General features: G+C 50.2%; 2 protein-coding genes across 3 annotated transcripts; one reads left to right on the top strand and one right to left on the bottom strand.

Annotated features, from left to right (window-relative positions):
* Positions 1 to 305: 305 nt before the first annotated feature.
* Positions 306 to 14,573, bottom strand: GID4 (GID complex subunit 4 homolog). Its single transcript, XM_030578073.1, has 6 exons — positions 14,288 to 14,573; positions 9,264 to 9,323; positions 7,948 to 8,055; positions 6,005 to 6,106; positions 5,045 to 5,175; positions 306 to 3,121 (listed from the first exon to the last, which is right to left on the bottom strand). The coding sequence occupies exons 1-6, from the start codon at positions 14,477 to 14,479 to the stop codon at positions 3,058 to 3,060; spliced, it is 657 nt and encodes a 218-aa protein (XP_030433933.1). The 5' UTR covers positions 14,480 to 14,573; the 3' UTR covers positions 306 to 3,057.
* Positions 14,574 to 14,756: 183 nt separating this feature from the next.
* Positions 14,757 to 25,759, top strand: ATPAF2 (ATP synthase mitochondrial F1 complex assembly factor 2). Of its 2 annotated transcripts, XM_030577918.1 has the most exons (9): positions 14,757 to 14,808; positions 15,602 to 15,767; positions 19,084 to 19,128; positions 19,559 to 19,704; positions 20,370 to 20,467; positions 21,971 to 22,051; positions 22,567 to 22,679; positions 24,269 to 24,384; positions 25,022 to 25,759. In XM_030577918.1, exons 2-9 carry the CDS (start codon positions 15,638 to 15,640, stop codon positions 25,157 to 25,159), a joined length of 867 nt encoding a protein of 288 aa, XP_030433778.1. In that variant the 5' UTR covers positions 14,757 to 14,808; positions 15,602 to 15,637; the 3' UTR covers positions 25,160 to 25,759. The 2 variants fall into 2 exon arrangements, with proteins under 2 accessions (XP_030433778.1, XP_030433777.1); XM_030577917.1 differs by lacking the exon at positions 14,757 to 14,808 and having other exon boundaries at positions 15,339 to 15,767.
* The last annotated feature ends 15 nt before the right edge of the window (positions 25,760 to 25,774 follow it).

The raw sequence follows: 25,774 nt of genomic DNA, 5'->3' as shown, positions 1-25,774 counted from the left end.
AGTCAGCCATTGTTGCTTTGAGAAAGCAGCCAAGAAAGGAGGGGGCTTAGGTGCACGTACTTAGAAGCTTTATATAAAGCTAACAATCGGGAAGAGTTTTACAGAGAACTTTCTCACTATGATAATTTGATTGTCAGAATGGCAAACAGAAAATAAGCTATTCCAATTAAAGCCAGGGTAATTCACTTAAGACAATCAGTGGCTTATTGGATTCTCCAGCCATAAAGCTTGATCAGCAAGATTCAACTTGCTGTTCCTATGAAACAAGAATTGCTTTAATTTACAAACACACAAACAAGCGCTCCTTAAAATACATTTCTTTTTAATTTGGACGTTGATAGCTCTGCAAAATACTTCTCCCAGTCTCTTTTCCACAATTAATCATAAATATACTTGGACTCTGCACTCATGTTAGTTTTGTTTTTTTTTAAACTTTCACAAGATTCAAAGACCCACCCTCCCACTTACTCTCCCCAAGAAGTCTCACCTTGTTAGTTTTCTTTCACCACAATGCAACGTAATTAAGAGCATTTCCTCTTAGCTTAAACAGTTTCAGAAGAAAAAAACAAGCAAATCAAGGCTTTAGAGAATAAAAGCTTCTCCTTTTCTGAATGTAAGATAATCCTTTAAAAAAAATTTCATTCCTTTGCAACTTTTGGATTTCAGCTGAAATATGCTTTATGTGAGGGGGAAAAGAGCCCCGTCTGTCCCAAATCCCTCTCAAAAACACCAAGTCTCAGTGGTTTAGGGAACACATTAGGAGAGCTTCCTGATTATTAGATGACCCCAGGCACCTCCTGCAACCCGGTTTCTGCATATGTCCACCACAGTGTTTAAAGTTAAAGCCTAATTCTAATTGTCACACAAATGTCATAGTGATGGGTTTGGGTATCAGTGACAATATTGCACACCGCTGCAGAGGCACACAAACCACTAACAGATTAAAAGTATTTGCAAATTTAATTTTTGTTAAAAGGGTCTAAGGAGGCATTATCACAGATGGGCCTGATCTTTTCTCTGGAAAAGAGAAAAATGCTCCATTCATATTTTGTGGCCACAACTGCCTTCTCTGAAATAAGACAAACCCCTCCTAGTACACAGGAGTGAGCCAGCAGCCCCTGTACTACCAAGGCGCCTTATTCAATCATTGTGTCATCAGAATAGTGGACCTAGACAAGACACTTCTCTCACCCACTCTGCCCTCTGGCTGTTATCGGAGATCATTTCAGCATGTGTCTTCTAGCCATTTTTTAACTCCACCGTTGCTTTCCATCAAGACCTACAAGAAGTTAAGTTCCCTCATCCTCCACCTTTTTCAGTACACCAGGTGGTTTCCCATCTAACCTTTAAGATGGAAACCTACTCCTTGCCTGTTTAGGCAACTTTTCCCAAATGTGTCTTGAAGCTGGGGTACAGCTAGGGTAAACAGGGCCACAGGACAAAGCTTTGACTATTATGTCACTGAGCAAATTAAACTGGTTCATTTTCTTAAGCAAAATAAACCAAGTTCCCAATGTGGAATATACAAAGTGAGCCCACTGAGACCTGAATGCTTTCTCATTAAGGCTTAAACTATCAACTCAGCCTCTGCAAAATACAATACAGACACTGTGAAAAGGAAAAGTTAGTTATAAAAGCAACTTTGCACTCCATAAGTGAAGGGCTTTGCTTTTTGATTGCAAGTGGCAAACATTCTTTAAAAATGATTTGCTCTGTTGGTACAAATCTCCCTTTTCTTAATAGCTTTTTTTTTTTGTATTAAATAAAACAGGCAGAAAAAGCAAGGTAAGTTGTCTCACAAAAGCCCTGCACGCATAGAGTATCATATTAAATATACAACTGATGCCAACTTTTAAAATGTCTTTTAAAAAAACCTCCCCCCACACATACACGCACACACTTTGGCACACAAGCCTTAAGTTATTTCACTTGAACGTTTCAAAGTTGTAGGGCAGCCACTGTTCTTTTTGTTGGTTTTTTTCGTTTTGCCTGGTATAAAGGTATCAAGCAGTGATGTTGGTGTAGCACGAAAAATAGGTACAAATGCTAAACAGTTCACTAGCATCATTTCTGCAATGCTGCTAAACACTTGTACCAGGATGATTTTTCCAAAGCTGCTGGTTGATTACATACATATATATAAAAAACTAATGTAGACATTCACGGTTTTCAATGTGAAAACAGTAAAATGTAATTCTGAATAATTGTGCATTTGCCATAGGGTCCTTGGGAAGAGGAACCATAAAAATATTTTTTTTTTATTAAAAGTCTTTTTTATTTTTTTACCCTTAAGTAAAGAGCAAATATACACTTAGTAAGCAGAGCTCAGATCCACTTCGACTGAAGGCCTGGAAGTCTTTACACTTAATCTATTCCCCGTGGCATATCAAGACAAAGGAACAGCTTGCAGCTCAGAAGTGGCTAGCGTTCCTGAGAGATCTGCAGCTCCGGCTAACCTCATTAGCCAGTATGAGCTGGAGATTCATTAGGTCTTCAAGACTTGTCTGTCTCAGCCAAATGCTTCTGCAGTGGACTCTGCAGATCAGCAGTTCTCTCCACTAGGCAAAGCCTCACTCATGCATTGACACGCCAGGCTCTGGAAGGGGCAGAGCTGTCAGACAGAGTGACAAATGTGAACAGCCACAGTTCTTTGTATTTCAACCCATACTAGGATGTAACATGAAACCATAAGTGCTGAGCTTATGTTTTCTTATTACTCAGAGGAGAAGGTATTGATTCCAGCTAGGACCAAACTTCCAGAAGGGGGTGAGGAGGAATTTCAGTGATAAAGAAACTAGCTGTGCAAAAAGAAAGTGCATTTAAAGGTAGCTTTAAAACCAGATTAAAGATCAAATTGCCATTTGGCAGGAGGGAGACTCCAGCTCCTGCAGCCATGCTCCTTGGGTCGGATGGGCTGACATTCATGCTTTCTTTCACAAGTCCGTTGGGCAGAAGAGAAGCGCGTGTCCCCCCACTCCGACAGGGACATCTCTCTCATGGCAGATCACGCTCTCTCCTGCCCGGGTTGTTTTCACTTGGTATCATTCTGTCCGCCTGTCATCGGAACTCATAAATGGGTGCACTGTGCTCAGGGACATGAGTTAGATTCAGAGACTGATACCTGAGAGGAAGGAAAAACAGGGAAGATAATGACAAGACACAATGAGCCATTTCCCCTTTCGACCTTCCCCTGAGCTCTGCATCTCGTCAGCTGCTTACACTTTAGGATCTGACCATTCAACTTCAGAATGGACGCAAGCTCTAAAACGTGCCTCTTTGATTTAATCCCGATTTTCAGCCCCATCACTTTGGATTGTCTACAGCTGGTTGTATTTTGCTGCAATTCACAAGACACTTTCAAATTAAGGTGTGACGCATTCATTACATCCGGAAAGAAAAAGCTGCACCCGCATCAAGGGCTCTCAAACTCTCAGACCATTTCATTCATCGCTGTGCAGACTTCCCATCCATTCACAATCACCTAACAGCTCTGGCCATTGCTTACTTCCCTAATATTGCTAAAAATACAGGGCTAATAGTCTTTTCAAGCTATCTAGCAATGGAGAGCCAGTACCCTGACTTGCCTGCTCACCATGCGTCCTTGGCAGAGGCTCTGCAGACTGGGATGAAATGAATGAAACCTAACTGAAGGTTGTAACAGCAGAACTGGTAGCTGGGAGAACACTCTTCACTCTCTTTTCAGAAGGTCCTTGCCTGCCTCCTCCACAGATGCCTGCTTTTCAGTTGGTCCTACCCAGGGCAGATGCAGAATGTTGGGTGCATGGAAGCTCAAGTCACAGGAGATGAGCAGAACAAGTAGTACAGAGGAGGCCAATCCTGGAGTGACAAGACTGTATTGCTGTCATCCCCCCCTCCCGTCTCTTTTACCCTAGCATGGGAGCAAGTATGAGAGAGGCTTGTGACTTGCTAGTGCAGAGAACACAATCTTACCAAACCCACAGGCAGCCTCCGCGCCACTGATCAGGACAGCATGTTGCTAGAAGCAAAGCGCACCATGGCTGTAGCAGTGTAGCACAGGCATGGCCAGCAGTTTGGCTCTGGAAAGAGCCTCTTGCACAGTGGTTCCTCCATTCCTTCCCCATGAACTACAGAGATTTCCGGATAGTAAAGATGGAGGGGAGGATAGCTGTTCAGGAAGCCCGCACCTGCTGTATGCATGGAATTACTGAAGGGGTCAAGTTAGGAGCTACTCACATGGCTTGACATCCGTTATTGGGATGGTGTTACCAAGATGGGGATATTAATATAAGGACAGCTCTATAGCCAATAAGAAAACCCTATTCACAGCATCTAACAGTGCCCGCATAGCCTCTGCATCCAGCAAGAGCCAAGTCCAGGAGGCAGCCATGAGCCCATGACTCTGACCTGCTAGTGAGCCCTGCAACTAAGTGACCGACACTGAGCATCAGCACACCATGCTAACAGGGCAAGCTGGGAAGGGAAACATCCCGAAAGTCAATCCTGAAGAGGTTAAAAGGGAATCGCCAGCATCACAGAGACAGTATTTTAATCTCAAGATGCTGAGTGTTCTTCGCTATGCCATCATGTGTAACACAAGTCACGGCTTCCTCTCAACAGCGGGCAGCTGAAGAATGAGTCACTCGGGTGGCATACGGTAAGTATGATGCCAGACAAGCAGAAGGAGGGAAAGAAAAGCTTTTGACATGTAGCAATAGTATTTAGCAGTAATTCACCAACAGCTGCCTGACCTCTCCACTTCAGATCTTCTGACCTCGATTTTACTGTGCTCCGTGGCTAGTGAAAGGTATGTGAACGGGCTGAGCTGTCAGACAGAGCGACAAACATGACACCACTTTCGGTGCTGGCACCTACAGCTGACCTAAGCACATACTGTGTAGAAACTCTCTCTCCACGCCAGCCCGAGTTTCAGATGCCAGGGGCTGAGAGTAGGGCTGGTATATCATTGTAAGGTCCTACAACCAATCCCAGGGCTGTGACATGACAGGAGCCCAGACACTGCCAGCATCCTTCAGCCTGTAGACGAGAAGGAAGCTCTCCTTACCATTCTGAACTCCTGTGGTAGTAATAGCCCTCTATGGATGCTGCAGACTTCTGGAAGCTGATGTAATAAAACCCAGCAAAGGAAGCACCGCTGATGTCTTTGATTGTGTGATCTGGGACTAGGAACTGCTCCTGCACAAAAGGTAACAAGGGTTTGTATTTAAAATGGGTTTGAACCTTTGCCTCTCGGTAGTCCTGGGGTCCAGATTTGCACTTGTCACAAGTCAGAGGGGCCGGGCTCTGGAAACTGAGCAGAGAAAGATGCCAAGTGAGTATTTCATAGCGGTGAACTCATTTGAGTCACACCAGCATGGACCCCAGGACTATTCAGCACGTATATAGTGACCATTGTACCCTTTCAAAAGAGCTCCACTACAACGGTCTTAAAGGGACACTGTCCATTTGCAACCAACCTGTTTTAAAGAACACATTAGAAATCATTTCAGCTCTTTCACCTGCCAATTTGTGGTTTGACAATCACATTTTCCTATTTTTAAAGGCAGCGATTTTCTCCCACTGTAACAGCATGAAAGACCCACATAAATGGGAGGAAACAGACTTAGCTACCCAGTGGAAACAATGAAATTGGCTATACAGTGTGTCAAAAACACACAGCCAAAAAAGTCTCTTATTCCTTCCAGCTACCTACATGTGTGGAGTGGTGCAGAATAACTTGACAGAAGTGCCATTTTTAAGATGTTTATGTCTCTCTCAAACAAGGAGGGATACATTCTTAGTGTTGTAAAAGCAGCAAAGAATCCTGTGGCACCTTATAGACTAACAGACGTTTTGGAGCATGAGCTTTTGTGGGTGAATACCCACTTCCTCAGATGCATGTCGCTACAGAGACACCCTTCCTGGAATTTCATTCTGTATGCAGCGCCCATGTGTTTCATGTTCTAAGTATTGGCAGTTTCAGACCAGCTGGCTGGGGGACACACATCTACAGGCAGACTTTTACCTTCCACCTCATGAAGACATAGTCCCCGTTCTTCAAATCCTCATAATCAAAATCATCCGAGTTAAATGTTTTCGCATACTGGTAAAAGGCCTGGAATTTCCCCTGAAAGTACAGAACACACAAAAATCAATTCCTAGAGCACAGCCGACTTTCAGTGAGCAGAGTTTATGAAGGGAAGAACGTGTTACCAGAGTCTCTGGGAACTGCACCCTGCACTGGCAGGAATGGGAAATGGATGATCCAGTAGGATTTTTTGTTTTTATCCCCAAGTTTGGCAATTTATGATTTCTAAGCCATTGCATCACAGATTCAAATCAGTCTAGCTAGCCAACTCGCCTTGATCCAGGGCGAGCATCCATATCAAAACCACCACTGCTCCTGGGCTCTCTGCTGGCAAGTCACAGCAGGGGCACTAGGGATAGAATGGGCCATGGAATCAGAACTCCCCGTGTTCTCTCCTGAAGTGGCTGAAGATCACACCCTTACAGCTACTCCCCCTGTAACTGTTTTATTAAAGCAGTGGTCCCAAAACTTTTCAGGGTGCCGCCCTAAGCCAGAGATGGGAGTGGGGCCATGGCTCCCAGGGTGGGGGAGGAACATGTACAATAAGGGGGATGAGGCTGGGGGAGGAAGCGGGGCCAGGCCAGGTGCGAAGCCGCAGCCAAGTGCAAGGCAGAGGGGGGCGGCATAGCGCTCCCTCCCTGCCCTCTGTGTGGGATGGCCCGGGCCCTGGCGCACCACCCCTGAACATTCCTCCGCACCCCCCAGGGGGGCCCACCCTACAGTTTGGGGGACCTCTGTGTTAAAGGTTCTCAGTTTCCAGCACTGTCAAGCTAGCACCTTTCACCAGCAATACAGAACATTTTTAATGTTAATGACAAAACTCAAAAATATTTGACAGCAGAAATCCAACATCCCTTCATCCCTCCCTACAGGAGAGAGGCAGCTCCAATGTCTAAGGCGTGCCACAGTTTGTGAAATGACTTCAATCAACCTGCAAGTGAGACTGGGGTATAATCAGCTTCAGCTGCGAAACACACAGCCGCTCCTTATACTCATTGGGTAGAGACATGAAACTCACTGCCGTGAAGATGGTAAGGGATTGGTGCCCAAGAGAGGTACACCGGCATACATGTGGAATCCACCCTCAGTGAGGAGGGAGAAGCCCCCCCCCCCACAGGAGGGTGACTGGCAGAAATCCCTGAGCCTACCTCTCCCTCAGCACAAGTACTATGTTCCATTAGGAACCGAGAGGCAGAAATTTCTCCTCCTTAACTGGAATTGGTTGATCTCTTCCACTCCACTCCCCCTAGGCCTTACTCCAGATGTGGTCCCATCAGCCAGAAGATCATTATAATTCGTTCTCAGGAACGCATCTGGAGTAAGGCCTGGGGGGAGTGGAGTGGAAGAGACCAACAGCACTTGTAAAGTCTGCAAAGAAATCCTCCAGCCAAGCCAGGGAAGGTCAGAACTGACATTCCTGATCTATGAGCTTGTCTACATGGGTGATTCTTGCATGGACATAGCAGAACAGATGTCACTGCACTGCTGGAAATCACTAGTGCTTCATTGGGTAAAGAGCCACTTGTGCCAGAGGAGATTCCCCCCGTTTCAAAACAGCTGAGTCATGCTGGTGCCAGTCATTTTTTTCACCAATACAGAGTGTCCACACCAGGGCTTTGCACTGGTGCGGCGACATCAGTGGAGTTACATTAGTAGGAGTGAAAAAAAGGAAAGGAAAGAATCCCTATGGGAGAAAGCGACCAGGAGTAAAGCCTAAGGAGAGAACTTTTCAGGCTGTCTTTGTAATCAACAACAAAGATACACCACAACAAAGCCTTAATTGTTTCTTTTTTAAAAAATCCTTTGCTTATCCCCTTTAAACAGGTAACATGTTTGGGTTGGTTTTAGATCTGTAGTTGGTTGCCAATGTGTTTAATTACCCAGTGTTTACGATCGACGTCTTCATCTGCATCCCATTTCCGTGTTAAGAAGGGGTGTTTTCTACTGATTATCTCCCCTTCAAAGAAAGTGGTAAGGGTCGGGTATTCCTAGGAGGAGGGTAAAAACAATTAAAGATTAAGGAATTTTGCCAACAACAAAACAAAAACCACAAACCTAGATCCTGCATAGGAGAGGAGAGACACTCAGACACCGGCTAGCATTTCAGCAAACAATGACACGTCAGCACCAACCCCCCCCAAGGTGGTCGGAGAGTTTGGTCTGATGTCCCCCTTTCTGCTTTGCACCTTATTTTATCCCGTTCCAGATACTTCTAACAGGATGTCCCTTCCCATCTCTCTCCCATAGCCCATTTCTTCCATTCATCTGTCCTACACTGGTCCCCTCGCCCGCAATCTGTCTGCTGACTCCCCACACCTTTAATTTGCTCCTTGAGAAGGGATGACGGTGAAATTAAAGAAAAAGCAACAGTCTCCTGTGGCACCTTATAGACTAACAGACGTATTGGAGCATGAGCTTTCGTAGATGAATACCCACTTCGTCACCCATGAAAGCTCATGCTCCAATACGTCTGTTAGTCTATAAGGTGCCACAGGACTCTGTCGCTTTTTACAGACCCAGACAAACACAGCTACCCCTCTGATACTTCAAGAAAACAGTGACAGAGATCAGCCAAAGACATACAGAAGAATTAGGTTGGATGGGCTTCCCCTGCTCACGTATGTTGAAACTATGACATACTTTAGAGTTCCACTGTGTGGAAACTCTCCGCGAGCTCTACAACAGCAGTGAACCATCGTGTACCATCAGCTGAAATAAGGAGCCTGTGTCAGGAGAAGCTCGTGAGGAAAGGAATGCAGAGGTAGAAAGAAACCTGATAATCTGCATGTTAAACCAGTCGTCCTGCTGAATGCCTGAGAGGTCAGCTGTTAATACAGGCAGGTCCTACATGAAAGGTGTGGAAAGAAGAACTTCAGGAAGATCTGGCTTGTCTGGAGGTTTGGGGCAACAAAGATACACACACAGCCAATTAAATGGTGATGGCAAAGTCAGGTCCACTTCAGCTCAGCCCTTGTGAGCTGACAGCAAGTGAAAACAATTTTTAAATAAGTTGCTACAAAGCCATGTATACTTGGTTTACACTGTGTAAAAAAACACAGGAAAGGGGTTAAAATACCCAACAGTCTTAATTATGGGCTCAACCTCACAGACCTTCATACCTTTGGCCAGAACCGAAGCAGAGGCTGCCCTTCATTGCCATGGAGTATAGGAAAGGAGTTCAGTAACACTTGCTCACCTCTGTAAGGCCTTTAATCTTCAAGTATCCACAAAGATAGGAGTTTTCCATATCCACATGCTAGGACAGAGAGCACAAAATCTATAAGAATGTGTATCCAGGAACAAGATCCCTAAATTGGCCTAATGCACTTTGCTCTCAGCTCTGTTAAGGATGGCATAGAACTGCATTGCCCAGCTTTGTTCATAGGTCATTCACATTGATTACACAGTGGTATCTGAGCTCAGCAGAGAATCATTTAGGGGTATCCACATCACCTTTTCTGCAAGCGGGCTGGGGAATGTCTCATGTGCTTTCAACTAATTAATAATATGTTCTACTTGTATAGCACCTTTCACCCAAGGATCTCAAAATATTTTACAAAGATAGGTAAGCCTCCCCGTTTTACAGAAGGGAAAGTTGAGTTGGAAGTGAAGTGATTTGCCCAATGTCACAGCACATCAACAGAGCCAGCCTTCCTGATTTGTCTGTCACCCTCTCTAACCACATGCTACCAACAATCTAGACATCTGTGAGTGACAAGAACAGAGGGAACATCCTCAAACAATCAGATCTTTCTCCCTTGCCACCAGAAACTCTGGTTTCATCCTTGGCTTTGATGGCGACTGTTAGTAAATCTGTCTCTCATCACTTCCATAACGTGACCTACCCCAATGAGTTCTCTCTACTGATCTGGCACTAAGGCCTGGTCCCTTCTAAACAACCCCATCACTGCTGCACACAAAAGCCTTCTCTAGAATATCTGCCATCCAGAAAAGTCTGCATGTACCTCTCTTCAAACTGTATCTTAACACATACCTGTCTCCCATTCCCAATGCCTTCATTTCTCCCCCGCTTCTGACTGAATGTTCCATTTACTTGCCATGCAGTGTCTAATTACTGGGATACTTCCATTTCTAGAAACTTCTGCTCAGAAATCCACAAATCACCAGAGCAGCTCTCAAAGCCAAATGAAGAGTTTGAGAAACCCTGACTCAAAAGCAAAGATGCATCTTTCCCATCTGTAGCAAATTAAGTTCAAATATTTCACTGCACTTATGCAGAATAATTATAGTTAACTCCGCCCCTCCGATGACATGCGAAACATCAGAGTTTAAGCTAAAAGACTGGGTATTCTTTGGGGGGAAGAAGAGCTATAATGAAGCTGATCAGCCATAGGATGACTCCACTGAAGCTAGCTGTTCCAGGTCACTCTTGTGCTGTTGACAAACATAGCACTGTATGTGAAGGTTGACAGTGTGGTTTAAATGCTACTCGTGTCTGTTGACCTTAGGACTTTGACATCATTCCACAACACTGACCAATGTGTCAGGCTGCATCATAGCTCTTGTTATTTAAACCTCCAGATCTTTTGCAGTCCAGTTGGAGCTCTAACATGCAGCATGTTTTATTGCAAGAGCGTATCAGATATCTGGCTTGCCACTTACACCCCACCCTACATCTCACCAGCTCTGCCCAAAGTGATCATGCCAGCGCCTACAACTAAAAATAAAGCACAGAGAAACAATCACTCTAAATAGGAATGGGAGGGCTGCAGAGACAAGTGCTCATTTGAAGAGATCCCTGCAGCACAGCTGGGCCCAGCAGCTGCTCTTGCTACACTCTGTTTCAGGACTGATTGCTACGGTTTGCTCCAATGCCTGGTCTACACTTACAATTTATCAACCTCATTGACGGCTGTGAAAGAATCACACCTGAGCCCTGTAGTTAAGCTGATCTAGTTCCCAGTGTAGAAGCAGCTAGGCTGACAGCCTAAGTCAACAGAAGAATTCTTCTGTGTCTACACTTCAACCATTGCAGTTGCATGCTGCACTGCTCCAGTGCAGATCCTCACTACAGAGATGGGAGGGTTCAATCCACCTCCCTGAGTGGCAGTAGCTAGGTCGATGGAAGAATACGTCCATCGACCTAGCACTGGGGGTTTGGTCAGCTTTACATCTCTAAGCAACACAGCTGAGTCGACCTAACTTTTACTGTAGACTTGGCCTCAGCTACTGCTGCCTGCAGAGGTGGATTAACTACAGCAACAGAAAACACCTCGAGTGTTGCATTAAGGAAGGGCCCACACTATGGTACAACGGTGTAGCTGCAGCGCTGGAGTAGACATGGCTGTTGTTCCCTTGTCAGCGTGAGATCCAAAGGCTTCAGAGCCAGAACTAGACATGCAGAGACGGCGAATCTCAAGGCTGGAGAACTGAAGTCCCAGGGTGAGTCCCACAGGGCCAAACCACCTGTGGTGGCTGGAAAACCCCATGTCTAGGGTATCTTACGCCCAGATGACTAATATCAAGTAGTTTCCTCCCCAGCCCTCCTGATACAGGCTGGCCTGGGCATGCAACTACCCACTCAGCCTATTACTCACCCACTCAACCAATCTCAGCTGCTTGCTTTTTCTCCTCAACTGAAGCTGAGGGATGAGCCCCCAGACTAGCAAAGGGTTTTGTTCATTTACTACATTCTACCCCCGTTGCTCCATGAAGGATGACGGGGAGACATCATTTGCTGAGCAGATTTGCTCTAGCTCATGCAGGGGCACTCTGGGGTGGGGGCCGGGTGGGGGCCTAGAGAGGTCTCACCTGTCTTGCCCAGCTCAGAGTTTGTTCTTGTCAGTATTACAGCTGTCCTTGTGTTGCAGGCCTGGATTGGGGGACCCACCTCACAGGTGCTGGTGGCCCAAGGTACATTTAGAGCCATGAAGGCCTTCGTAGGGTGGGAAGGGTCCCTAATCTCCCCGGACATCCACCTCACAGGCACTGATCTCTGAGAATGAAGTGTCCTACAGGCAAGGGTCTCAGAAGGTAGTAGGTCCTGATCTGAGGGAAGGGGTGCCTGGTGAGGGGTGTGTGTCCCACAGGTGCGTGTGTGTTTTGGCGACAATGTAGATCTCAGTCTGTGCAAGAGAAGGTTTGCGAGGGACAGGGACCCATGTGGAGATCTCAGGGAGCAGGGGTTGCAAACTGAGAGAGGGAGGTATTGCATGTATAGATGTTGGATCCTGATCTCTGTGAAATGGGGGAAAGAGGTCCCCATGGGGTGGTCTTTGGGGGAGGGTCCTCAGGGGGCAGTGGGTGCTTGGGCTCAGGTGGGGTCCACACTCTGGGGAACAGGCATCATTCTAGGGAGACTCTGGTGGGGCAGGGGGTGCCCAAAAGGATCCCCAAGGGCTGCTCTAGGAGAACAGGGGGGATCTTAGGAGAAAGGCCCAAAGAGGCAATACAGGGAGTACTGGGGCAGACCCAGGGGGAGGAAAAGGAGGGGTTGCTCATGAGGGTCCATGGGAGGCACTCTAGGGTGGACTGAGGCACCCCAGAAGGGAGGATCCCAAGGGGATGATCCAAGGGAGCACTCTAGGGGGAAGTCTCTGGGAGGGGAATAGAGAGTGCTCTAGGGGAGACCCCCATGGGCAGGACCTCAGAGGGTGTTCTGAGGGATCCCAGGGAGGGGGCACTTAGGGGGACCCAGGGGAGGACCCCAGGAGGCAGCAGGAATGCTCGAGGAGGTTCCCAGAGGAGGGGTGCTCTAAGGACCCCAGAAGTGTGGGGGGCACTCTAGAGGAGTCCCTGGGAGGGAAGCAGAGAATGCTCTGGGGTTCCCCAGGGGGCACCTTATGGGGACCCAGGGAGGGAGCACTCTAGAGGGATCCGGGGGGGGACCCCAGGAAGGGATGCAGGGGGCGCTCTAGGAGGTCCCTAGGACAGGAACAGAGGGTGCTCTGGGGGGGTCCCTGGGAGAGGGGACCTCAGGGGGCACCCTGTGGGGACCCGAGAGGGGGTGCTCTAGGGGAGAACCCCAGGAAGGGATGCAGAGGGTGCTCTAGGGGGGTCCCTGGGATGGGAGCAGAGAATGCTCTGGGGGTCCCTAGGAGAGGGGACTCGGGGAGGGGGCACTCTAGAGGGGTCCGGAAGGGACCCCAGGAAGGGATGCAGGAGGTGCTCTAGGGGGTTTCTGGGACGGGAACAGAGGATGCTCTGGGGGGTCCCTAGGAGAGAGGACCCAGGGAGGGGGCACTCTAGAAGGGTTCGGGGGGGACTCCAGGAAGAGATGCAGGGGGTGCTCTAGCAGGGGTCCCTGAAACAGGAACAGAAGATGCTCTGGGGGTCCCTAGGAGAGGGTACCTCGGGGGGCACCCTGTGGGGACCCGAGAGGGGATGCTCTAGGGGAGGACCCCAGGAAGGGATGCAGGGGGTGCTCTGGGGGTCCCTATGAGCGGGGACCCGGGGAGGGAGCATTCTAGGGGAGAACCCCAGGAAGGATGCAGAGGGTGCTCTAGGGGGTCCCTAGGACAGAAACAGAGGGTGCTCTGGGGGGTCCCTAGGAGAGGGGACCCAGGGAGGGGGTGCTCTAGGGGAGAACCCCAGGAAGGGATGCAGGAGGTGCTCTGGGGGGGGTCCCTGGGATGGGAGCAGAGGGTGCTCCGGGGGGGGTCCCTGGGAGAGGGAACCTCGGGGGGTGCCCTGTGGGGACCCGAGAGGGGATGTTCTAGGGGAGAACCCCAGGAAGGGATGCAGGGGGTGCTCTGGGGGTCCCTATGAGCGGGGACCCGGGGAGGGAGCATTCTAGGGGAGAACCCCAGGAAGCATGCAGGGGGCGCTCTAGGGGGAGTCCCTAGGACGGGAGCAGGGGGCGCTCTGGGGGGGGGTGTCTCCAGGAGGGGGGCCGCCGGGGGGCGGGGGTGCTCTAGGGGGGGTCCCGAGAAGGGGTGCTCTAGGGGAGAACCCCAGGAAGGATGCAGAGGGCGCTCTGGGGGGGGGGTCCCTAGGACGGGAGCGGGGGGCGCTCTAGGGGGGGTCCCTAGGACGGGAGCAGGGGGCGCTCTAGGGGGGGTCCCTAGGAGAGGGAACCTCGGGGGGTGCTCTAGGGGAGAACCCCAGGAAGGATGCAGAGGGCGCTCTAGGGGGGGTCCCTAGGACGGGAGCAGGGGGCGCTCTGGGGGGGGGGTGTCTCCAGGAGGGGGGCCGCCGGGGGCCGGGGGAGCTCTAGGGGGGGTCCCGAGAGGCGGGGCGGGGGATCCCCGCGGGGCTCACCTGCATCACCACCTCCACCTCGTAGGCGTTGCCCTTGCTGCGCTGCTGGCCGCGGAACTTGGCCCCGCTGTAGAGCAGGGAGGTGGCGACCCCGGGCTGCGCCGTGTTGATGGGGGGCGGCGGCACCAGGCTGGCGGCGGCCCCGCGCCCTCGGGCTCCCCCCGGGCAGCAGCACTCGCTCCGCACCGGCATCTCGGGGGGGTCCCCGGGCGCCAGCGTGACACGGGCTGCGGGGAGCCGGCCCGGCCGCCTTACCGACCCGGGAACTCGCCGGTACCCCCGCCGCCTGCCTCAGGGCCTCCCGGCGGCGCCTCCGCACATGCTGATTGGCCCAGCGGGCGCTGCGGGGGGCGGGGCGACCGTCCCATTGGGCTACTTACGTCAGGCGGGTGGCCGCATTGCCCCCTGGGACTCGTAGTTTCCTTTAGGCCCCAGTGACGGTGCACTCGGAGGGACAAACTAGCGATTATGATGCTGATTGGACGTGAGTGAGCAAGATGGCGGCGCCCAGTGGCAGAGAGGTTAGCAGAGCGGCGGGTGTGAGGGGGAGGCAGCTGTCCCTCAAGCCGCTCTCGTGCGGCCCCTTCAAGGGCGGGAGAAGGGCCTATACACTCTGTAGGGATTCCGTGGGGGTCTGTCCTTCTGTCTTTGGGGCCCACCGATCCCGGCGGGGGCGGTTCCTTTGGGGACCCGGAGATCCTGGCTGGGGGTTCCTTGGGGAGCCCATTAATCCTGGCGGAGGGCTCTTGGGGGGGGGCTTGAAACTAGCAGGAGGGCTCTTTGCGGGTGGGGGGGGCATTAAGCCTAGCAGGGGAGCTCCTGGGGGGGGCTTGATCCTAGCAGGAGGGCTCTTGGGGGGGGCTTGACCCTAGCAGGAGGGCTTTTTGCGGGGGGGGGGGGCATTAATCCTAGCAGGGGAGCTCCTGGGGGGGGGCTTGATCATAGCAGGAGGGCTCTTGGGGGGGCATTGATCCTAGAAGGAGGGCTCTTGGGGGGGGGCTTGAAACTAGCAGGAGGGCTCTTGGGGGGCATTAATCCTAGCAGGGGGGCTCTTGGGGGGGCTTGACCCTAGTAGGAGGGCTCTTTGCGGGTGGGGGGGCATTAATCCTAGCAGGGGAACTCCTGGGGGGGGCATTGATCCTGGCAGAAGGGTTCTTTGGGTGACGTTGATTAGGGCGGCTCCTTTGAGTGGGGGGCGTTGATCCCGGTTGGGGGCTTTTTGTGGTGGCATTGATCCCAGCTTGTGGGGTGAGGGGGGAAGCCATTGATCCTGGTGGGCGGTCCCAAGTCATTAGGAGCCCAGGTCTTTAACAGGGCCAGATCGTCCCCATCTAGCTGTTGCTCCCGAGAATGTGGCGCAGTTGTCAGTGGCTGTTCTACGCGAGGCCGCCCCAGACCCCATGGCTGTGTCTGACTCCTCCTGTTGGGGGCCCCAGCCTTTCACTGCTGGGCACGGCACGGACATACACCCCGCCGACAGGTGAGGACAAAGCTGGACAGCGATCCTGCTGCACGCACGACAAATTTCAACATGCTCATTTCCAGATTGCAGTGACGTTTGTCCGGGGTGGATTTAGCCAGTCCTAAAAGCTGGCTGCGACCACAGTTTATGAGAGGTGCACAATCCCCTATTTACAGAGGAGGGCTCTGGCTTGTGTGGGCCCCAACTGAACATTTGTAGCAGTAGTTGTGGAGACCCAGGTATTTCAAGCCTGACAATGAACATTTACTGTTCAGATATGTGCAGGGCACTGCAGATGCAAAAGAAAACCGTATCCCTGCCCCACCCAGCTTGAAGTCTAATGCCTCATGCCTGCTGCTGACAGTGTGTGAGTTTGCTCCTGTGCCTGCCTATGGTCGCACAGATGCAGCAGTTAGCATGTGCTGCCAGTTCTATTTTAGGTACTGCTATTACCTCAGTCACCACAGTAGCTGAGTACCTCACGTTGTTTAATTTATTCCTTCTCACAACCCCCCAGTAAGGCTAGGCAGTGCTGCGATTCCTCACTTTATAGACAGGGAACGGAGGGAAAGAGAAGCTGAGGTCACACACAAAGTCTGTGGCAGAATAGCGAATCAAATCCAGGTCTCCTGAGTTACAGGCTAACACCTCCACCACTAGTCCATCCTTCCTTAGTCGTAGAAGTGGCGCTTTAAACATCTTTCCTGTGTGGGTTCAGTGGTTTCTAGAGAATGGTAAAATTTGACCCTTTGTTTCTCACAAGCCAAGACCCTGAACTTGCAATGAAATGCATGGCCTGGAGCCCCATTAAAACAGGACTAGGGGGTGTGTCTTGTTGCAGGATGAAGGCCTTGGGTGCATGCTTGAATAGTCCTAACAACATGGCATTCTTTAAGTCCCTTGATCCTGCAACTGGCTTGGTCTGAGCAGACTGCCTTTGCCTTCACTGGGACTCTGGAAACTCAGGGCCTGCATGTGCAGTCCGATGTAAGAAGGGAGCCATAGGCCAGGCCCAGTTTGTCACTATTGTAAGGGCAAGGGTTTGGAGTGGTAGCCCATTCTCCCTGCTTTGTGTGGGAAATGGAGCCAGGTGTCTGTCTGTCTCTGTAAGTGGTCCAGTCCTGTGTTAACACAGACTCGGATCTGGATCCACAGTACAGGCACATAGCTCCCAGTTTGGAACTTGTTATCTGCTGTTGCTCTGCATGTCCTCAAAGAGCCTGTCTTCCTATGTTAATGTATTACTACATTGTAAAGCCAGATGGAACCACTGTGATCATCTAGGCTGGCCTCCTGTGTAACAAAGGCCCGAGGGTACCCTTAAATTCATTCATTAATGTTGCCTGTGGTTTTTGTTTGGAGCAGGGAATACGGTGGGTGTGACGGCTGTGAGTGCAGGGATCGAGCTGTGTTACATGTGGGCACAGTCAGGGAATTAGCAGGTGCTGTTCATGCCATTTAGAAGTCTAATGGTTGTGCCTGGCAACAGTGCAAGTGCCGAATGGAAACTGCTTTTAAGACTGGGGCCTGTAACCCCTAGCAGTAGATTTGCTATTGCACCAGATGGGCTCCTGGGCATAACAGGCGCAGCTGGGAGGGAGATCCTCCGTTTAACGGCCTGGGGAAGAGCAAAGAGATCATTGCTCCCCCAGTATATTAAATTGCATGCCGCAGTATACCTGGCATCTGTGTGAACGCCCGCAGGAAATGGGTTCGTTCATTGTGGGCAGTGCTGCTGGATCCAGCCAGAGGGCATTCAGGGCAGATGACAGGCTAGCTTGTTGCTGTAATTTAGGGGCTATTGTTGAGTCAGGCACATCATTGGCTTCTGTCTGAAATCACATCCGAGGGAGCTGTTTTAAAAGCTGGCTGGATATTGGTGACCCACCTAAGCCACATAGGAGTTGTAGCTCCTGCTGATTGGAGTTGCTGCATCACTCCAGCAGGTGGAACAGCTTTGACCAGCTGAGCAAAGCTCCTGACAGGTCACATAACTTTTGTTTCCAAGACTGTGTCCGGAGAGCTGGTCCACTGACCCAGAGCTAGTTTAATATTCAGTCTGGCAAAGAGGGGCTTGGTGGTAGGGATTGCACCAGCCTGTATTCCAGGCCTGCTCTGTGCCCTTGCGTCTCACATCTGTTTAATATTATCATCCGTCATGTTTATTAAAATTGTACCTATGGGCCAATCAAGGGTGCCCCCACTGTGCAAGGTGCTGGACATACACAGAATAGCAGATGGTCCTTGTCCCAAAAATTTTACAGTCTATTTGGACCAGACAGATGTGAGTGGGGCAGGTAGAACAGTCCAGCAGAGTGGACACTGGGGTGACAGCAAATGACATGTTAGTGCCATGTTTACTTTTTTGTTTTTGTTTTTGTGGTGGGTTTAGTTAGGAACATATCAGCTAACTGGAGAGAAAAGGGCAGGGCAGGGGAGAAGAGGATATGTGGGGCTGGTGTGGAGAGAAACAGATGAAGAGACTGGGAGAGCAGACTTAGAGCAAACAGCTGATCAGCACTGGGCACAGACAGTCCAGTCACAATCGCTGCAAATTCTCTGTGTCCTGTTTTGGCTTTTCTGCCCTGATCAGCTGGAGTCTCTGGCTCCTTCTCCCTACAGGTGTCTCCAAAGGCCACCTGGTGTGAAGGAGGAGAAGCAGCACCTGGTCCTAGTGCCCCAGAGTAAACAGCATTTGAAAGCTATATGTAGAAAAAGATCTGGAGTGTGTAATATGCCAACACCGTATTCCTCTGTTGAAATACACAGGAGAAGGATTGCTTTTGGGAGGGAGGGAGTGGAAGAATAGTGCTGTAAGTTGGGTGTCTCCCTTCTGCCTGGGCACAGGTGGTGCTTAGAAAGTGGGTGGGGAGAGGGGCTGAAACTAAGAGTGGATGACCCAGATGCATCCCTGGGGTGACTCTTTGGTTTCAAAGGGCTGACAGCAGTGCTGAGCCTGACACGTTACTAAGCCAAATGAGCCATAACACACACCTGTCGATGTCATGCCCATTGCTTTGTGTATGGGTGCCACAGCACAGGCATGAGACTACAGCTGGGCCCGGCGTGCTAGAGGGAAGCAGCTGCTCTGCTTAAAGCGGGGTCCGGGGTTCATGGTGAGCTCCCAGGACAGGCCTTGCCCCAAAGCCCTGAGGCAGGTCCAGAGGGATTCGGGTACATGGGCTTGTGTAGAGGGACTCTGAACCAGCTACGGAAGGAGGCCAGCTGTGCCATGCTCAGCACTGCCATGTCAGATCCGCAGTGGGCAGGGATGAGGAGGGGGGCTTGACTGTTGTTCTCACTGCTTTCTGAGTAGATGTAATTTCCCCCCTAGAAAGGAAGAGGTTTTACCAGAACGTTAGCATCTCCCAAGGCGAAGGTGAGTGCTTCTGCCAGGAGACTGGTGGGGTATCCGATGCATGGTCCTTTGTGTGACAGCTGGGTACAGGGAAGGGTGGTTATGGAACGCAGGCCCTGCCTACTGGCAGTTGCTGGCCAGACCTGGAAACCAGACCTTGAGAGCCAGCTTTGTCACAAACCTGGTTTGCCCTTTCCCCATTGGCTGGCAAAACCATGGGAAGGGAAATGACTTCCAAGAATGGTTCTTGGGAATTCTTTTCTGGTAGAGCAGGGCCCCATAGACCTTCAGTGGGGAGACTCCTGGGCCAGGTGTATCACTGGCGTTGCCTGGGGATGAGTTTGCCCCCTTCAGCTTTATCTCTGAATCTGTCCCCTGCCTGGGGGTTGCACGTGGATCCCGCGTGTGCTTTACCCTGGAATCCCGCTGGGTTTCTAATCTGATCCCCCAGGTGGCTTTGAAATAAACCTTGACAACAGGAAGCTGAAAACGCCCCAGGCCAAACTCTTCACTGTCCCCAGCGAGGCCCTGGCTATTGCTGTTGCTACGGAATGGGATTCCCAGCAGGACACCATCAAGTCCTACACCATGCATCTGGTGAGCGCCGTGGGCTTTGGTGGAAGGGGAGCCCCGAGGTGGGAAGGAATCTAACAAGTGGTTTTGCTGGGGCCACTGCTATGGACAGCCTCATCTTGGATAAAGGTGGAGCATAACATGCTGGGAGCTGTAGTCTGTGTGGGGCCCCATCTCTGAGCTAAATACATAAACTAGATTGATGAATAAAGGGGCTGAGTCTAGCAATTTTTTTTTTTTTTTTTTTTTTTTTTTTTACACTTTCTTGGCTTTTGCCTGACCCACAGTGCTGGGGCAAAGTGTGCCTCACCCATTAGCAGCTATTGGGTCTAACCCCAGGGTTAAAAACTGCCCCCGAACATGGGCCGAATTCCCCTGTGAATGGGACATGACTCGCCACTGGAAATGCTTCTTATCCAGATGATTTTACCCCAAGGCCTCCAGCATGCTACCACGCTGTCACTGCTCACAGGGGCACTGTCTTTATGGGCCTGATCCAAAGCCAGGAAGATTCCCATCGTCTCCAGTGGGCTTGGGCTCATTAATCTCCTGGGCTAGGCTTTGCATCACTATCCCTTAATCAGTCGCTAGCACAATAAGGATTCTTCAGCTGTTGTCTGGGACCTTGTAAAATCAGAGCTGCCGCTTCCCCAGCACTCTGGCTGGTGTAATTGCCTTTTGTTTTCCAGACCACATTGTGCAACACAGTTTTGGACAACCCATCTCAGCGAAACAAAGATCAGCTAATCAGAGCAGCTGTGAAGTTCCTGGAGACAGATACTGTCTGGTAGGAGACTGACTGCACTTGCAATTCATTAGGGAAACCTCTGGCTTAGAAGCCAGGCCAGTCTCATTGCATTATTATGGGTTATTACATCTTCCAGCTGGGCAGACCGGAAGGGTGACTAGAGGTTTGGAAACGCATTAAGCTGGGCGACTGGTTGGCACAAATACAGCCTTTGGGACAGACGCCCTGGCTTGAACAATGCATCTGCCTTTCTCTTTCTGTAGAGGTACAGCTTCTGCAATGACCCCAGTGTGTAGTACGTCCCCTGGAGCCTAGCAGCCCAAGCGGATCAGAGGACAGGCCCCTTCTGAAAGGGGACCAGCACAGAGCCATTCCTTAGGGGTAGTGAAGCACAACTCACTCATAGTGTCAACATAGTGCTATCCCGTCTTCTCCAAACTCACGAACCCCTGGGAGACTTCACCACCTGCAAGGGGGCGCCAGTTCAGGCCTGGAGTGATGGGGTTCAGCTCCGTTGAGACTTTGCCCTAGGCCTGAATTGCTCCCCACAAGATGTTGTGGTCTGTAAGAATTTGGAAGTGCAAGAGCCTTCGATTTGGCTTTAAGGAGCATGGCATTTTCCGTGCTGAGCCTTAACACCTGGTTTGCTCTAGAATTCCTTTCTACTATCTCTTATTTTTTCACTGAACCCATGGGCCTGCCTCGTTGAACACCAGGAGCTCTGACCAAGGGATCGGAACTGTCTTTGAAAAGTGCAAAGAAAAACTTGTGGCACCAAGTCTCTGAGCCCAGATCAATTAACTTGGGCTCGTGCTGTGGGACTACAAATAGCCGTGTAGACATTCAGGCTGGAGCATGGGCTCTGGGACCCTCGTCCCTTGCCAGATTTTGTGGAAGTGTTTTTTAAAACAGATAGCTAACAAGTTTGTGCTTCAGGGGTCAGTGCCCCTGCTCTGACCACTGGACAGCACTTAATCCCACTGCTGATTTAGAGCCTGATCCAGGGTGCACTGAGGCCGACTGCTGGCCCATTTGATAGCAGACAAGTAAGTGGCCTTCCCTGTGCCTCGGTTTCCCCATCTGTAAAACTGACCCACCTTTAGTCAAAGTGCTTTGTGGCCTGTGGCTGCAGAGGTCTCTCGTGGTGTGAAGCAGAGCTGAGGGCTGGCACTCAAGCAGGCTGTGAACAGCCCACACAGTTATTTCAGGAGGACACAGGCAAAGACCTGGAAGTGATATCACAGCATCAGGCCCTACATTTGGGCAGCGCTGTTGGAGCAGCATCTCTCCTTACAGGGATCAAGAGCTGGCTGGTTGTCTGTCCAGCAGAGGGCTCTGGATCTGAGGGAGGGTCGTCAATGGAAGCTCTTCCTTTCCTTAGCCGGCAGCATCTGCTCACTTGAAGCTTATGCTCTTCAAATATTGGGCTCCCCTTGCCATCACCGAAAAAGGCTTAGCTGCCTGGTGGGTTTGTTCCATGTACTGTGTGAAGAAGGCCAATAATTTGTCGGTGAAGGTTGTTTTCTTGTTGCAATGTTCTAGCTACAGGGTGGAGGAACCAGCCGGCCTAGTAGAACTTCAGAAGAATGAATGGGATCCCATGATCGAGTGGGCTGAGAAAAGGTAAGAAGTCAAAGATTTTTCCCTTCTCATTGCTAGCTGCCCTCTCTGTGGAATTCCGAGGGTGCTCATCACTGTTGGGCCATGGAAATGGGGTAATGAGGAGGTGTTGGAGGGCAGAGACTGTACCTAAGGGGTGTCAAGTCTCCAGTAGTGAGGAGCTGCTGTTGGCCAGTCTCCAGCATGATGTCTTGGTGACTCCTTCACTGTGTGTCTCAGCCCATTGAGGAGGAAGGGAATTAGGCTTGTAAATTCCATAAGCAAGACCAGATGTTGCTGCACATGCAACATTGCACTGACTGGCTCTGTGAATGAATTAGAGTGGTGCAGTGTGGGTAGGAAATGTCCCCACATAGACCCCGAAGGGAAAAAGCAGGTCTAACCCTAGCTGACATAAATGAGGGTTGTATCTGCTCTCGCCAGGGCTAAATTTAGCCAGAGTCTTGCTTCATAATAATACTGAGGCTCCCGTGTCTCAACGACCAATTGTTTGTCTGGTACCATCTAACTCATTCCAGGTACAACGTGGAGATCGGCTCCTCTACTAGCATCATGGGACCCAACATCCCAGCCAGGACCAAAGACACTTTCACCAGCCATTTGGCATCTTACAACATGTGGGCACTGCAAGGTACTGAAGACAACTTACCTGGTGTGTCCGTCCATCCAGGGTACACGTACCATTCACATATATGCCCTTTCCTCTCTCAGAGCAGCAACCAGCACAACAAAAATGTTTTGGGCAAGGAGGGGAGACTTTAAATCAATGGGGAAAAACAAAGGGGGACTGTAGTTTAAAATAAATAAATCCAAGCTAGACCGTTAGCTCTGTAGGGCAGGGGCTCTCTCTTCACTGGACAGTGTCTTGTTATATTAGGCCCTGATTCTGTCAGAACTACTGACATTTTTTTTCCCCCTTAACATGACATTTTCAGGTGATTTCGGTCCAAAATTTAGGCTGTTACCAAGAAAAGGGGTTTGAAACCCAAGTGCACAGAAACGATTTATGGTTTCGTGACTTTCCCCCACCCCCACCCCAGTAAACGAAAACCCCTGAGTTTAGATTTAAAATGTAAGAGCTGTGGTTATTGGCAGCCCAGCTGTTCTACTCTTGTGCAACTGAACGAGATCCAGAAAGTGAATGTGCCTGGAAACAAAGGTGAAACTAACTAATCTGTTCTCATTGCTCATCCTCCTTGAAGTGCAAGATGCAAATAAACAGTAAAAATGGTGAAAAGCGCCCAAGACTTTAAAAATTCTTTCAGGCCAATGGTAAATATTTTAAAATGGAGTTTTACCCCAACACATCCCCTCTTTATTCCTTGTGTCATTCTCCTTTCAAAATAAAGATGTTTTAAACAAAGCAGACCAGAAACCCACCAGAATCCCTGGCTACCTCGTCAGAAGACAATGAGAGAGACCGAATTCTTAGTAGAAAAGTGTGCTCTCTGTCCTGATTTCAGGGCCTCCTCAATCCTTCCTGTAAACAGTTCTGGTCACCTTGTGTTTGGGGTAAGGTCTGGGATGCTTCTTTTAGTTGGTTGGTTGGTATTTGGCATGTCTGTCTTCAGCTGGGGACAGCAAGGGCCCAGGCCCCAGCTGTTGTATTCCTGGGCAGTCAGTTCACTATTGATCCCAAATCTGGCCTTGACTCTAGCTGATCGCTCAGCTCAGATTGAGCATGATTCATGCTTCTTTGTCTCCTCCCCTTCCCTTGAACATGGGCCTGATTATCAGTGGTGCTCAGCACTTCCAGCTGTCACAAATGCTCATCATCGTTGCAGCTCAGGCCCCTTTTTCTCTGTCTCCTTCTCCTAAAGGGTTGTGCGTGTTCTCTGATCTAATCCCTAGCTCTTCAGTGCTAAAATGAGAGCTCTGCCATCCTGCAGAAGGGAATCCTTCCAAATTAGTATCCAGTGGTGTGGGATTATTACGTTATAAGGGTTTGTTTCAGAATGAGAGAAAGCGGTTTGCAGTCAGAGATGCAGCCATTTGCATCACAGTAACAATGGATCCTGATTAGCAACAGAAATTTCATGTGTTTATTAACTGTGGACTTGACTCTGTAGAGTGCATTGATCCAAGGTGTGGGGGATCATCTACCCGTCTGATCCTGCTGAACATGTTACGCCTTGGCTGCACCTTCAGAAGGTGTGAAGATGCTGACCTGATTTTGTATAAATAACTGTGGTTCATGGTTGATATTTTCCCTGCTCCCAGGTATAGAATATGTGATCACACAGTTGAAATCTCTGATTCTGTCCATGGGACTGATTGACAGACACATTCCAGTAGAAAAAGCCGTGCAGCTGTCTCGCCTGGAGGAAGAATACCAGGTAAATTATGTTCCAGAGCAACCCTATCATTCCAGTAGCGATAATCTCAGCATGACAAGTGGTCTCCCAGCACAAACGACTGGCCACAGAACTGCCTGCTATTACAGGAGACGTTCACTCCACCAGGCTGCCTCTGGTCAATACGGTTTGAGTGTTCAGCCACTCAATTCACATGATGAACAGCCAAAGGCGCTCTGAGTCCAACCTGCTGAGGGCTGGACTGCTGCTTTTCGGCCCTCCTCCAACCTGCAGTGCAAAGCCCAAGGATGGTCTTTATTCTGTGTTTTGGCCAGGCCTAAGCACTTTGCCAAGGACTAAGCTAATGCTAACGTGATTGTTGTGAACAGAAAAAGCTCTGTCCTTGGACAAAACCATCCTTGACCCAAAGTCCAGTGAAGTTAATGGAAGTCTGACTTGAATGAGCTTTGGATCAGGCCCTAATATGTTGTCCTCTATAGCCCTTTTCACTTGAGGGTCTCCGAGCGCTGGGCAGGCACTGGTTAGTGAGGCGTTGGTGCCACTCCTGGGAGGTATTAGCTCTGTTTTACAGACAGCAAAATGGAGGCCAAGAAGTCCTGAAGTCCAAACCCGTTTCTAACTAACTCTTGAGTGAGCTGCTTATTCTCTCTCCTTTCAGATCCAGCGGTGGGGCAATGTGGAGTGGGCCCACGACTATGACCTGTACGAGCTGCGTGCCCGCACAGCCGCTGGGACCCTCTTTGCTCACCTTTGTTCAGAGAGCTCGACTGTAAAACACAAGCTGCTGCAGGACTGAGGCTCTGGGGAGCGACGCATCAGGCAGAGCTGGAGAATGCCCAGTACAGATTACAAATGCAGCCTGGTGGATTGGGCCTTTGGCCAGCAATCCCGCCTGCCAGTGTGGTGACTTAGCATTGCAAGGGCCATGACTTTATCATGATTCCTAGCGGAGGCGTTTCTTCCTAGCTTGGCTAGTGCTGAGGGTGCCGGTGACTCTTAGCAGCCCTGGCTTTTGTTACGAAGGTAGTACAGTCTGAGCTCCCTTCAGCCCCAATGAAATGCCCTGTCCCTGGCAGTTGCCACAGGCTGCAGCTCAGCCAGTGTTTATGCTCACTCAGAAGGGTAGCTAATCTACATTCTACCCTTCAAGGCTCCCAGCCGTGGGACCAGCACGCCAGCAAAAGGGCTTCGGTAAGGCTAGGCACATGCTCCAGCATAGGTCCCACCTTGGCATCTGCCTGCCCATGGCCCATGTTTGTTGCTAAAATCCAATATCATATCCTTGGAGACAAGCCCCAGATGTACCTGTTCCTCACCCAATAATGTGCTTCTGCCCCTATGCAAAGCTGGGCTCAATCCCAGTTTGATTAAAGGCGTCTCCTGCTAGATACTGGAAGCCAGTGCGTGTGGT

The sequence above is a fragment of the Gopherus evgoodei genome, chromosome 10, assembly GCF_007399415.2.
Source record: "Gopherus evgoodei ecotype Sinaloan lineage chromosome 10, rGopEvg1_v1.p, whole genome shotgun sequence".
Classification (NCBI taxonomy): Eukaryota; Metazoa; Chordata; order Testudines; family Testudinidae; genus Gopherus; species Gopherus evgoodei.
This window is presented reverse-complemented; position numbering and strand designations above follow the sequence as displayed.